Genomic DNA, 11,928 nt, shown 5'->3' with positions numbered 1-11,928 from the left:
GCGTTTCTCTGGGCATAGTTGTTTGCTCATCCTACTTAACATTTCGCATTTGTTAGCCAGGTTCTGGGAGGAGGCTTTTCCTAACCCTAGCGATGAGGGTTATGGGGATTTGGGAGGATTCCACTTATGCTTGACGAGAGACAGAGTCAAGTTTTTTATTTTCAATATAGAGATAATCTAGGTTATTCTTTTGTAGATAATGAGCATAGCTCTTTTCTTTGGATGTATAGAGATAGTTCCTTCTTTTGTTGTATATATATAGAGCTCCGCTCATTTTGATGTAAAATTTGATGTATTTAAAGTAGCGATTACACTTACATAGTTGGTGGATGGGATGTGATGTTGTTTAGAAGGTTGGGTTGTATATATATATGTTTGTTGGAAGGGTATTATGAAGTGTCCGGGGGTTATGATGCGGTTTATGACAAGGTTATGACGTGTTTTTAGGGTTTGACGCCGATCAAACAAAGGAAACTCTGCGAAATTTCGGTAGAATCGGGATAGGTGTCGGCCTCGAGATTCATTCCACGCCCCGGGATGTGTGTTGGAGTCGTATGACAACATCGTTAGGGACTCGATCCAAACGGTGTGACCACATCGTTGGGTTTGCTGATGATGAATCCACTGGCCAAGTTAGTTTAAGCTTGGGGTTTTCGAATTCAATTTTTTGAAACCAATGACACATTTATAATATTTGTTTTTTTTTTTTTGACTTTTTAGGATCAATGGCACAATTGTAATAATTGTTTTTTTTTTTAGAGTCCGCCGTCCGTCAGTAATAGACCCTTAATTAAAGAATAATCCTTACGTCTGGTGATGTGTAAAGCCATTAAAGGATAATCCTTACACCTGTTTTTATCGAACAATAATTAAGCCAAGTGCATAATTATCTAGCGAGCTTCAGTGTTTGCAGGGCTGCAACTCTTTACGGAGTTCTTTCTTCTCCAAATTATTCATGTTCGCATCTCCAACTGTATTTCCCCATTTGAGCTTTTTTTCTAATATGACTAAAATGCCCTAACAGAAAAATACAAGATCATTGCAACTACAAAAGTGTGATGATATTTTGTTTCATAGTGATTCGTGACCACAAATTGATTCAAAGAACTTTCTCATTTGTGAAATTTTGAACAATTGCATTTGGTAATTTATTTTACTGATCAGGGTAGTACACTGAAGGGGGTTGGAGCTTATATTCTTCCGATAAAGAATTTGCAAGGTTCCTATGATTCAAATTAGTAGTGTTCTTCTATCTAAATGAATGGAGGGTGTTGAATGTTGATATCGTTTATGGGTATTTCCTGAATTCGACTACGCGTCTGTGAATTGTGAATTGAAAAAGGCGATGAGCAATTGGAAGTTGTTGTTGTTGAAAATGACGCTCAAATCGCCATCGGGATGATCCATCTTTAAGGTCTCTGTACCATAGTACAAAATATCCTGATATATCGCGATATTTGGAGATATCTATCCATATTTCAGAAAAAGATATATAAATATCACGATATGTTTAGAGATATATACGACTGTAAATATCAGTGATGTTTCGATAATATTTGTGATATTTGAGAATATTTTGTGATATTTGGAGATATTTGACGATATTTTGTATATATAACAATTTTATTTAATATTTACCATTATATTTTAAATAAATATAAATAATGTATCATGATATATCAAGAAATATCCACAATATCTACGATATTTGTCGATATTTTGGATATATCCATGATATTTGCATGTGAAACAATGTCAAATATCCCCAAAGAAAGGGATATATCCACGATACATATCCAGAAATTAAATATCGATAAATACCCATATCCTGATATTTTGTACTATGCTCTGTACAATACAGTGAAGCCTCAATCACATTGTCATTTTTGTGAAGCAGTAGATAAATTTTTGTGATCAAAAGCTTGGTTTTCAGATTCTGGAATCAAGATCACCAATTGATTTCTTCTAAGAGACACATCTAGTTTTTATCATATTGATGGATTGATGAAGGAGTCTGTTAAAGAGCTAGGCCGTTCAACTACTTTTTAGTGTTTCCATTTGTGGCAGTACAAGAAGAGATACTGGTTTTCTATTCTGGTGCATAATGAAAATTCAATTTGTATTTGAGGGTAAGTAAAATTAGAAGGTGATGGAATTCACATAAGCTTTTTTAATGGCTAGCCAAATTTAACGGATTGTATTGATTGTAAAAAATTGAAAATATAATGTATTTTTAGGCAAAAAAAAAAAAAATACATTGTATTTAATGTAATAAACAACAGTACGTTATATTTTTAGGTCATTACGTCTAAACGTTATAGAAAATTGTTAACAAAGAAATCGAGAATTCCGCTTATTGGTTGCCTGCTGCTGTTTGAACTTTGAAATAACTTTGAAATGAAAATGATATGAGTCGAAAGATTCCAACATCAATATAAATAAAACACGGATCAGTATGTTTCTCTTAATATAAAGAGTTGGTTTCATATAAAAGTCAGATACAATCAATAGCATGGCAACGTAAACAGCTGTGCATCTCAAGGACCACCAACCATTACCATAATCTACTTCACAAACGCGTGAGTTTCAAAATCAGTCCAAACTCCAAAGAACCCAAAACAACGTCTCACCTCACAGCCTAGCTGTCCATCACTTAGTACCCATGCTAAAACCCAGTCAAATACTCAACTAAGCCACCTTAAAACCTCCACATACATTTCCTACCTACTTGGCTTATTCTTAGTTTCTTATACACATAGCCCTCTTTTGCACGTATATAAACCCTTGTAGGCAGATAGACCCTCACCACCTTCAAGTCTTCAAAACAATCCTTAGTGTCTCATTTCTTCATTCAATCTTTCATTTGTTACATCATGACTTGTAATACTTCTTGTAGAGCTGAAACATTGATGTTCGTCATTTTTATGTTGGCATGCTCTTTCATAGCTTCCTGTGCTGCTAATCTCAACCAAGATTTGGAGATAACATGGGGTGACGGACGCGCTAAGATGCTCAATAACGGAAATCTTTTAACACTGTCACTAGACAAGACGTCCGGTTCTGGTTTTCAGTCTAGGAATGAATACATGTTCGGAAAGATAGATATGCAACTCAAGCTTGTCCCTGGTAACTCAGCAGGCACTGTCACTGCCTACTATGTACGTTTATCTATCTCAGACATTATCTTCACAAATATGTTATAGTATCATTAGTAGCATACAATGAAACATATGGCATTACAGAAATAGTTGCATTTCAAATTTATTAAGTGAGCAAGTTTCCAGCATTAAAATACTGTTTCTATTGTAATTAATTGGAATAAATAAATTCACTATAAAAAAAAATTGGAATAAATAAATAAATAAACATGTTTCTATGGTGTTGCAGCTATCGTCGCAAGGGCCAACTCACGACGAAATCGACTTCGAGTTTCTAGGCAATCTTACTGGTGACCCTTACATTTTACATACAAATGTGTTTGCACAAGGGAAAGGCAGCAAGGAGCAACAGTTTTATCTATGGTTCGATCCTACGAAGGACTTCCACACGTATTCCGTCTTATGGAATCCTCTTAGCATCATGTAAGTTCCCTCCACTGGCCGCTTGATTGAGAATTTTCATATCGGGCATCAGAGGCCCATACATAAAGACTGGCACGGTAAAATACCAAATACAGTATTTTACACACAGTTGGACACTTGGACTACACATAATGACATTGTTCGACGACACCTAAAGTTATTATCGAAAAAAAGAGACTACACCTAAAGCTCATCAAAAGAAAAAGCTTAAACCAAACGACTATGATGAGCACAAATTATCCTTTTTGGATTTTCCACAGAATATACTGACACTTCCGTCTTTCTATCAGCTTCTTTGTTGACGGCACTCCCATTAGACAGTTCAAGAACTCGGAATCCATTGGCGTTCCTTTTCCAAAGAATCAACCAATGAAGATTTATTCGAGTCTATGGAACGCCGATGATTGGGCCACGAGAGGTGGCCTTGTCAAGACGGATTGGAGCAAGGCACCATTCACTGCCTCCTATGCAAATTTCAAAGCCCAAGCTTGTATTTGGTCATCTGGTGGTTCTTCTTGTACTTCCAACAGCAATGATACCTGGCTAACCCAAGGTCTGGACTCAACAAGCCAGGAAAGCATTAAATCGGTTCAGAAAAATTACATGATCTACAACTACTGCACTGATACAAAACGGTTTCCTCAAGGTCTTCCTCGTGAATGCTCGGTCAACATCTAAGATCCTATATGGCTGTGATGATTAGTTCTTCAATTATCTAAGATCCTATATGGCTGTGAAGATTAGTTATTTAATCGTAAAAGCATTGGTTTTGTTCGTTGCACTTCACAGGAAGTGTCAGGAAAATAAAATGTATCCCTATAAACATTGTGTTCACTACTAAACAACAACAGATGGAAACTTGAAAACCAAAAAACAAAAAATAAAAAAATTTAGACTGGGTAAGAGGCAAAGCGAATTCAGGCTATTATGCGAAATCTTCCATCTTCTTTTATAAATCCTTACATTTGCCCTACACAGTCAATCAAAACTTAGGCATATTTTTCATTTCCTTCTAAAGAGTAGGGTTTTCCGTTTGATGTCAGTCCGTCTACTAATGGTTTGAGTAAGAGTAAGATGTACCATCAATAACAAACATACATAGGTCATGAGATGAAGTCACAGGGAATGTTCCATTCAGAAACCTTAAGTCCATAGACTAAAAGATATGGGATGATCAAATGTGCTACTGCAGCTACGCCTCATGAGTGCATGCCCGCTCTTAAAATTAGAAACACAGCGACAATTACTTGAGGAAGTCGAGTGAAACTCGTGAGCACATTAGAATAACTCCGAATATATCTTAGGGTTGTTGAGCCCATAACTTTCAGTTCGAAATATATAAAATGACAATGGGAACAGAGTGGCAGTGGTTTTACACCGATGAGGTGATAAATTTTCAACAAGGTACTTCCATGACAAGGTGTTGCTACAAATCAATTACCATTACTATTCAATTCAGCCCAGTATTAACACAAGGTTGTTGAATCCCAGAAGGCTGACATCAATTGATAAAAGGAGGAAAAATTGAAAAATCCAGGGTCTGTCTGCTTTTATTCTCATCCTTTCAGAAATGTCAACCAGCATGGTTTCGTTTTGTTCTTAAAAGGAGTTCTACCTAAATAGATACAGAAAAAGAAATGCCCCTGAAGTCTACTGCCTTGTCAGGCTGCCACCCTCTAATACACGGCATGCTTACCCAGACTGCAAAACAATCCACCCAGTTGGGTATGTCATCCGTATAAGCAAAACACCTCATATGGAAGAAGCTACATAACAGAATAAGATCTGGCTAAGCCCATCTCCATTCATTAGGCATTCAAACATATTTCAAAATACTCATCTTCCAATCGGACTGCTATTACACCATCAACATAGCTCCATCTAATTATTCCTCTATAGAACAATGTATATCTGCAGATAAGCTAAAGAAAATTCAGGAATAACCACGCACCAATTCCTCTATAGAACAGTGTATATCCACATATAAGCTAAAGGAACTTCAGGAATAGCCACGCACCAACTAAACTGGCACACCAAACACTATTGCCTGCGGGTTGTAGTGGCCTAAGCTTGCCTTTTAAACTTTTAATTCCCTATTTGTTGGATGGTCAAACGCCATGTATAATTGTGTGCGCTGCATGGACACACTACGTGCCTGTGTGTTGAGGCCAGCAGTTACATCATATCTCCCCCACTAAACTTTTAATTCCCTATTTGTTGGATGGTCAAACGCCATGTATAATGGTGTGCCAAACACCTCTGTAGGAATAAAGGATGCAGTAAAACACTGTTACAGAATGGTCTAACAAACTTGCATACTCCCTCAAAGCACCTCCTCCCATTGCGACCACGAGGTTGTCAACCTCGAGCCTCTCCCAACTCACATCTAAGTAAACACGTTACTGACAACCGAAAAAATGTGAGGTTGCCAATTTGATTTATCGTTTCTATTTTCTAAGAAAATATATTGGAAATACACTTTTAGTAACCAAACAAGCCAAATGATCCTTCTCCAAATCAATGAGAGTTGATACATTTCACTTCACCTGCCACCTTCCCCTAAAATAAAAAAATAAACACCCTAAACTTCTATTTTCTCTTTTGAAAACGGATAAATCAAATGCTATGCTAAATTACCTGTCTTTAGCAACTTTCACACATTACCATATAAATAGATATTCCACAATAGAAGACATTCAAAAACAATGTCAAAAATCCCCAAGTACCCAAACCACAACAGGGAACTAAGGGGAAATATTACCCCCAAATAGACACCAACTTAATGCCTCATATCTGCATTAGAAAAGTACAGAATAATCTGTTATGTCATAAGATCATTCTATTATTATTTTCACAATGATTACTTCACTGGCAATTAGAACAAAATAGAGGAACTACAAATCTACAATGGTACCTTTGGAAAGTACTATTATCCTTTTCTTGGTGAGTTTGCAAGGAATCACAAACACTTCCACTGCGAACTCTGCTTAACCATCTCTTTATTTACATTAAGAAAACCAAAATATGTACAGAGATGTATGTCCACTTCTCTGTAATGACTATATAAGCTAAATTACAAATTTAGCAGTAGCAAGTCTTCAGATGTTCTAAAGATACGCATTTCATAGTACGTCAACTCAAAAAACTAAATAACAACTGAAGCACTATAAAACTAGCGCTACCAAAGTATCACGTATGCTAAAGAACCCACGCAACTGAATTTCAAAAGTAACTAGATCATTTCAAACTTTACACAACTAGCAGTTTAGCATAGTAGATCATGTTTGACTTAACTATATGTGAAGAAGATATTCCTTTGTAGTGCAATCAAATGTCAAAAATAAAGAAGTGAAAGCAATGCCTTCTTTCAAGGAAACAGACATTCCCCCGAAAAATCAATCAAATCTGGTATTATTGAAATGCATTTCTAAGCTACAAGATGAGCATAAAGACACTGGCTATAGAAAACAGAATTGGAAACAATAACTAACTCAGTAAACTGTATGCTGAATGAATGAAAAGATTCTTCAGATAACACCCATCATACAAAAGCTTTCCCCAAATAAATAAAATAAGGAAAAACTCATCCCCATTCTGTGTAAAAAATTTAACCAAGAATTACGATACAAGAGCAAACAATCCAAATTATGTAAAGCAAGTATGTAAAGCAGCATCCATACTTCTTTAAGCAGAAAGAGCACGGCGCTTTCTCAGGCGCTTGACGGATGGAGAAACACTCTTCAGACTTTTCCGTGCCTTCTTGAGAGAAGTAGCCCTCCGCTTCACCTTTTTCACCATGGTAGGAGTCTCTATAACAGGACCGGCAGGTACGCCTTTCTTAAGAGCACTTCCTCTAGGAGTAGCAGATGGTGGTAATCTCAAACTTTGGGGAGGCAAAGGACTTTGAGGCTTCCATACCAAATTGTCCTTCATAGCAAACTTGACCTTCTTGCCACTCTTCTCAGCAGTCTTTCCAAATGCACTGCCTCCATTGACATCTTGACCAATAAGATCATCACAAACAGAAACCTGACCACCAATACTCTTTGCTCTCTTCCTCTTCTTTGGCACAGAGGCAACAAGTGGAGTTTCAGGTAAGTCAAAAGCAAATGAGTCATCAGTATCCATGCCAACTTCAGCGGCAACCTTCTCAAACTGCATCTGTAGATTTGAGATCACAGCTGCATTAAGTGTGATCAAACCCCCATCATCTGTTGAATTCTCTCCATTCAACATATTTCCATTCTCACTTCCATCTTTAACTTCTGAATGATCAGAACTTGACGCCATATCCCTCTTCTTCTTAGATTTCTTAGATTTTTTAGTTACACTTCCACCAGATGATTTTTTCAACTTCTTCATCTTCTTAGACAGCTTACTTGTTGATCCAATAGAAACTTTGTCTCCCACCTCCACCTGTTGCTCTGAAACTTCATCCATACTAACGTCAACCTGAGTAACTGGAACCAACTCAGAAACCTCCTCATTTCTCACTTCCGGAACCTTAATCTCAATCCCAGAACAAGCCAAATCCTTCTCCAACTTACCAAACTCCTCATGCAAACCAAACAAAACCTTCCTATTCCCTTGAACACACTCCTCCGATGACCCCAACTCAAAAAACTTCTTCGAAAAACCCAACATCGACGCAATAGACCCAAACAACTCCACCTCATCAACACCCCCACCTTCCACACCCTCCTCCCCCTTTCTCTTCCTCTCCAATAGCTTCTCCCCATTTTCCAGTAAAACCCCAAACACACAACCCTTAATCTTACTCAACAAAACCTTATCCAAACTCCTCCCCAAAACGGTCACAAACGGCTTCAACAAAACCTCAATAACCTCCCCATTCACAGGCAAAAACGGTTTCAACTCCTCCAAAAACACACCAACCAAATGATAATTCACCCCTTGTGCAGGAAACTTATCACAACTCAAAAACGTCTTTTCTTCCAAAATTAGCATAAACTCCCTAACAATCTCAACCCCCCACTTATTATCCCTCATCAAAACAAACAAATTACTCAAAAACTTTCTAATCAAACAGTAAAACTTGTCCAGCCTCAAATAATCAATACCACTCCATTCACGTCTAATAGTAAGTAAAAAAACATCAAAATATTCAACAGAAAGTGAAATATCAAGACTTACAATAAGTCCAGCTAGTAAATTGATCAGTTCAAGCTGGACTTGTGATTTATCAGAATGCCATAGTGTGTAAAATAAACCTTTCCAGATTTTTCTCATTTCTTCGTTGGTTATTTGTGGGTGTGTTGGTAACCATGTTTTCAGGAGGTGGGTTGCTTTGTCTCGTGTTTTTTTGTTGCATGAAGCTAACTGTTTTATTATTAATGATGATTCCATTTTTTTTTCTTTTTTGTGATCAGGCAAAACCCTAACCCTAGTTTTTTTTTTTTTTTTTTTTTTAATCTTTTGAGGACTCAGTGAGTTTATGGGTTTAAATGGGCTGGGCTTGTGCAAGGCCCAATACGATATATAATCAGGTGTGAAGTTATGTATTATGTAATCGAATATAGAAATGATTTTCACAAGCTGTCAAAGGTTAAGGCAAAATACAAAAGAAGAAAATTTATGTTTACAGAATCTTGACATGCATCATATTTTTTTACTAGGTCCACAGTAAGATTATAAATATAAACGAAAACAAAGAGTTTTTTTCATCTTGAAATTGGTAGTGAAGATGGTGAAAGTGTTCCCAACATTTTGTTTCCTTCTTTTTCTTATTGCATTTGTTTCAGGTTTTCTCATCTCTCTTGAACCACCTCTTTTGTTTTCTAAAAACTGACTTGCTCACAATCATTTTTTTATTATTTTGTAAGTTTGTAACACATTTTTTGATAGCTATGAAATTTCAACGTTTTGTTTATCTATCGAGATTTGATATCATCAAAAAAATAATAATGTTCGTTTGTTCGAAATTTTTCATTGAATTGATTGCAATTTGTAGAAAGCAAAATTTATTTATTAAATTCGACAAACTTGAACAATACAACGTGATAATTAATTCCATTTCCCCCAAAATCAACCCCATATTATTTATATTTCACACAACAACCATCTGATAATTGTTTTTTTTTCCTGATCATCACAGCAAGAAACTTGACTCCTCTGGTAGCTGAGACGGAAAAATTGGTGGTACAAGGAGGACTTTGTGTTGATAGTTGGGGTCCATGTTTCAGTGACAGTATTTGTAACATTCAGTGCAGAGACAAACACCCTGATGGTCATGGGCATTGTCTTTCTAACTCCTGCATTTGCCAGCATGGCGGTGATTGTTGATTGTAATTTTTTGTACTCTCTCATATCTTTGGCCTTTGGACATAGAAATTAATAAAGAGTGCATTTAATTTATTTGTTCCATTTATGCTAAAGATGATTGATATAGCTTGTCAGTTGGGGACTCACGTATAGCAGTTTGAAATAGTTTGTGACTTTGTGCGTGTTCTCTGTGGGCGATTAAAGTGGTGTTTCTTGTGTGAGTTTTGGGTAAAGATCAGCTTTTACCATATTAAATTCCATATCATTTCATTGTAGTCGGTGCACGTACAGATCATCCTATTATTATGGGTTTTGTATTACGGGATTTGAATATCCAGGATTCTAAATTGGAGTTTGTGGCTGCTGTATTGCCTTAGTTCTGGTTTTGAAAATAAGACCCTCAAAACCCGAGTACGCAGAGTAGTTTTTAGCTATGGGTGAGTTTGTTTACTCACTTAGCTAAGGAAAGAAAAGGAAAGATATAGAATGGTCACTTTAGAATAGAATGGAATGGAAACTAAATTTTGGTATTATATATTTGGTAAAATGGAGAAAAGAAAGGAAAACCAACTGATGGAATAAACCATGTTTGTTATGTAAATACTAAATAAAATAAAATGAAATGTGTTTATTCGTATTTTTCTTTTTCTCTTTCCTATTTAATTTTCCATTTCATGTTTGTTATTCGAAAACTAAAAAAAAGAAAAGAAAACAACCATTTTCCTTTTCCTTTCCTCTCAAATCCGTGGGTTGACTCTCAAAATCAAAAAGTCTTTCCATTCCATAGTTTTGTTTCTACAAGAGAAAATTTATATTCTTTTCTATAGCAAACAAACACACCAAACTTATAGAAAAGGTGAACCACCTTAGGAATGTCCAAACGGGTACCGACCCGGCCTGAACCCGACTTTTCGGGTTTTGAACTGGTATTGGGTTACCCGGACCGGTTTTCAGCTGGTTGGGTTCGGAGTCGGGTATTTTGTTGAGAAGTGTGACTAAACCCTACCCTAATCATATATTTCGAGTACCCATCGGGTTCGGGTTCGGGTTTCGGGTAGGATAAAGCCCGGTATAAATGAAGAAAGAAGACAATAAAAAACTTTATTTGAAATATATATCTACATTTTATTCTTTCTTTGGCTATCCACCAATCCATCAAACAAAATAAAACTTCTAATGAATTTGGAAGTAATTATTACTTATACTCGGACATAATTATTTGATACGATTTAAAAATAGATAGACTCAGAATGAACTATAGACACATGATCACGTGCAATTACTGAAAAAATTGAAAATCCCGACATAAATATTTTCATAATCCAATATATTAAATAACTCATCATTGTAAACATGAATGAGATCATAATCCAAATATTTATCTAACTCATTTTTTTTATATGAGATTAGTAGTATGCAATTGAAACCAGATTTGGGGTTCAATTTCGGTCTAGATTCGGTTTCGGGTTTTTTAGCCCTTTTAACGGGTTTAGGGCTAAATTATCGGGTTGGTCTGGGTTTTGAGAGTGTGACCAAACCCTACCCTATGTATTTCGATTTGGGTTCAGGTTCGGAGAGGGTTCGATACGGGTATTTTGTTCGGGTTTTGGGCGGATTTCGGGTTTCGGGCAAGATGGACATCCCTAGACCACCTCATATTTTTCTTTTCTTTTCCATTAGTTTTCTCTAAAACAAACGTAGCCTATAGTTCCTCAATATCCATGATAACAGCATGGAATTGCCGAGGTATGGGTTCCACTCGGCATTTCAATCTCTAACAGACCTAATTCGAGTAAGTCAACCGAACTTTACCAAAAAAAAAGTAAGTCAACCGAATATAAATTGCTTGTCGGAAACTATGATACAAGAAAAAAAAGGTGGAGTTTGTTCGCAAAAGAATTAAGCCCGATAGTAAATGTATTGTTTCAGTGGTTGAGAAGAAAGGCCGACTGGCTATCTTTTGGAAGGAAGGTGTGCAGTTAGAGATTATGGGTGTTGCTTCTAATAATATAACATGCAAAATCATTGCTTATCCTTCTCATTGTTTTTTTTTTTTTCATTCGTT

General features: G+C 36.3%; 2 protein-coding genes and 1 long non-coding RNA gene across 3 annotated transcripts; 2 read left to right on the top strand and 1 right to left on the bottom strand.

The window, feature by feature from the left end:
* The first annotated feature begins 2,873 nt into the window (after positions 1–2,873).
* LOC147509006 (putative xyloglucan endotransglucosylase/hydrolase protein 23) lies at positions 2,874–4,404 on the top strand. Its single transcript, XM_086601331.1, has 3 exons — positions 2,874–3,158; positions 3,388–3,581; positions 3,872–4,404. Exons 1-3 carry the CDS (start codon positions 2,874–2,876, stop codon positions 4,257–4,259), a joined length of 867 nt encoding a protein of 288 aa, XP_086457457.1. The 3' UTR covers positions 4,260–4,404.
* A 2,640-nt stretch (positions 4,405–7,044) lies between these two features.
* Positions 7,045–9,058, bottom strand: LOC147509005 (ribosomal RNA processing-like protein). The gene has a single exon (XM_086601330.1). The coding sequence runs from the start codon at positions 8,946–8,948 to the stop codon at positions 7,266–7,268; it is 1,683 nt and encodes a 560-aa protein (XP_086457456.1). The 5' UTR covers positions 8,949–9,058; the 3' UTR covers positions 7,045–7,265.
* A 45-nt stretch (positions 9,059–9,103) lies between these two features.
* On the top strand, positions 9,104–9,956 carry LOC147509004 (uncharacterized). The gene is made up of 2 exons (XR_015218313.1): positions 9,104–9,343; positions 9,697–9,956. It is a non-coding gene; the product is annotated as an uncharacterized LOC147509004 (long non-coding RNA).
* Positions 9,957–11,928: the final 1,972 nt, after the last annotated feature.

The sequence above is a fragment of the Coptis chinensis genome, chromosome 3 (assembly GCF_015680905.1).
Source record: "Coptis chinensis isolate HL-2020 chromosome 3, ASM1568090v1, whole genome shotgun sequence".
NCBI classification, from domain to species: domain Eukaryota; kingdom Viridiplantae; phylum Streptophyta; class Magnoliopsida; order Ranunculales; family Ranunculaceae; genus Coptis; species Coptis chinensis.
The sequence above is the reverse complement of the archived record's forward strand: the minus strand, read 5'-3'. Positions and strand labels throughout refer to the sequence as shown.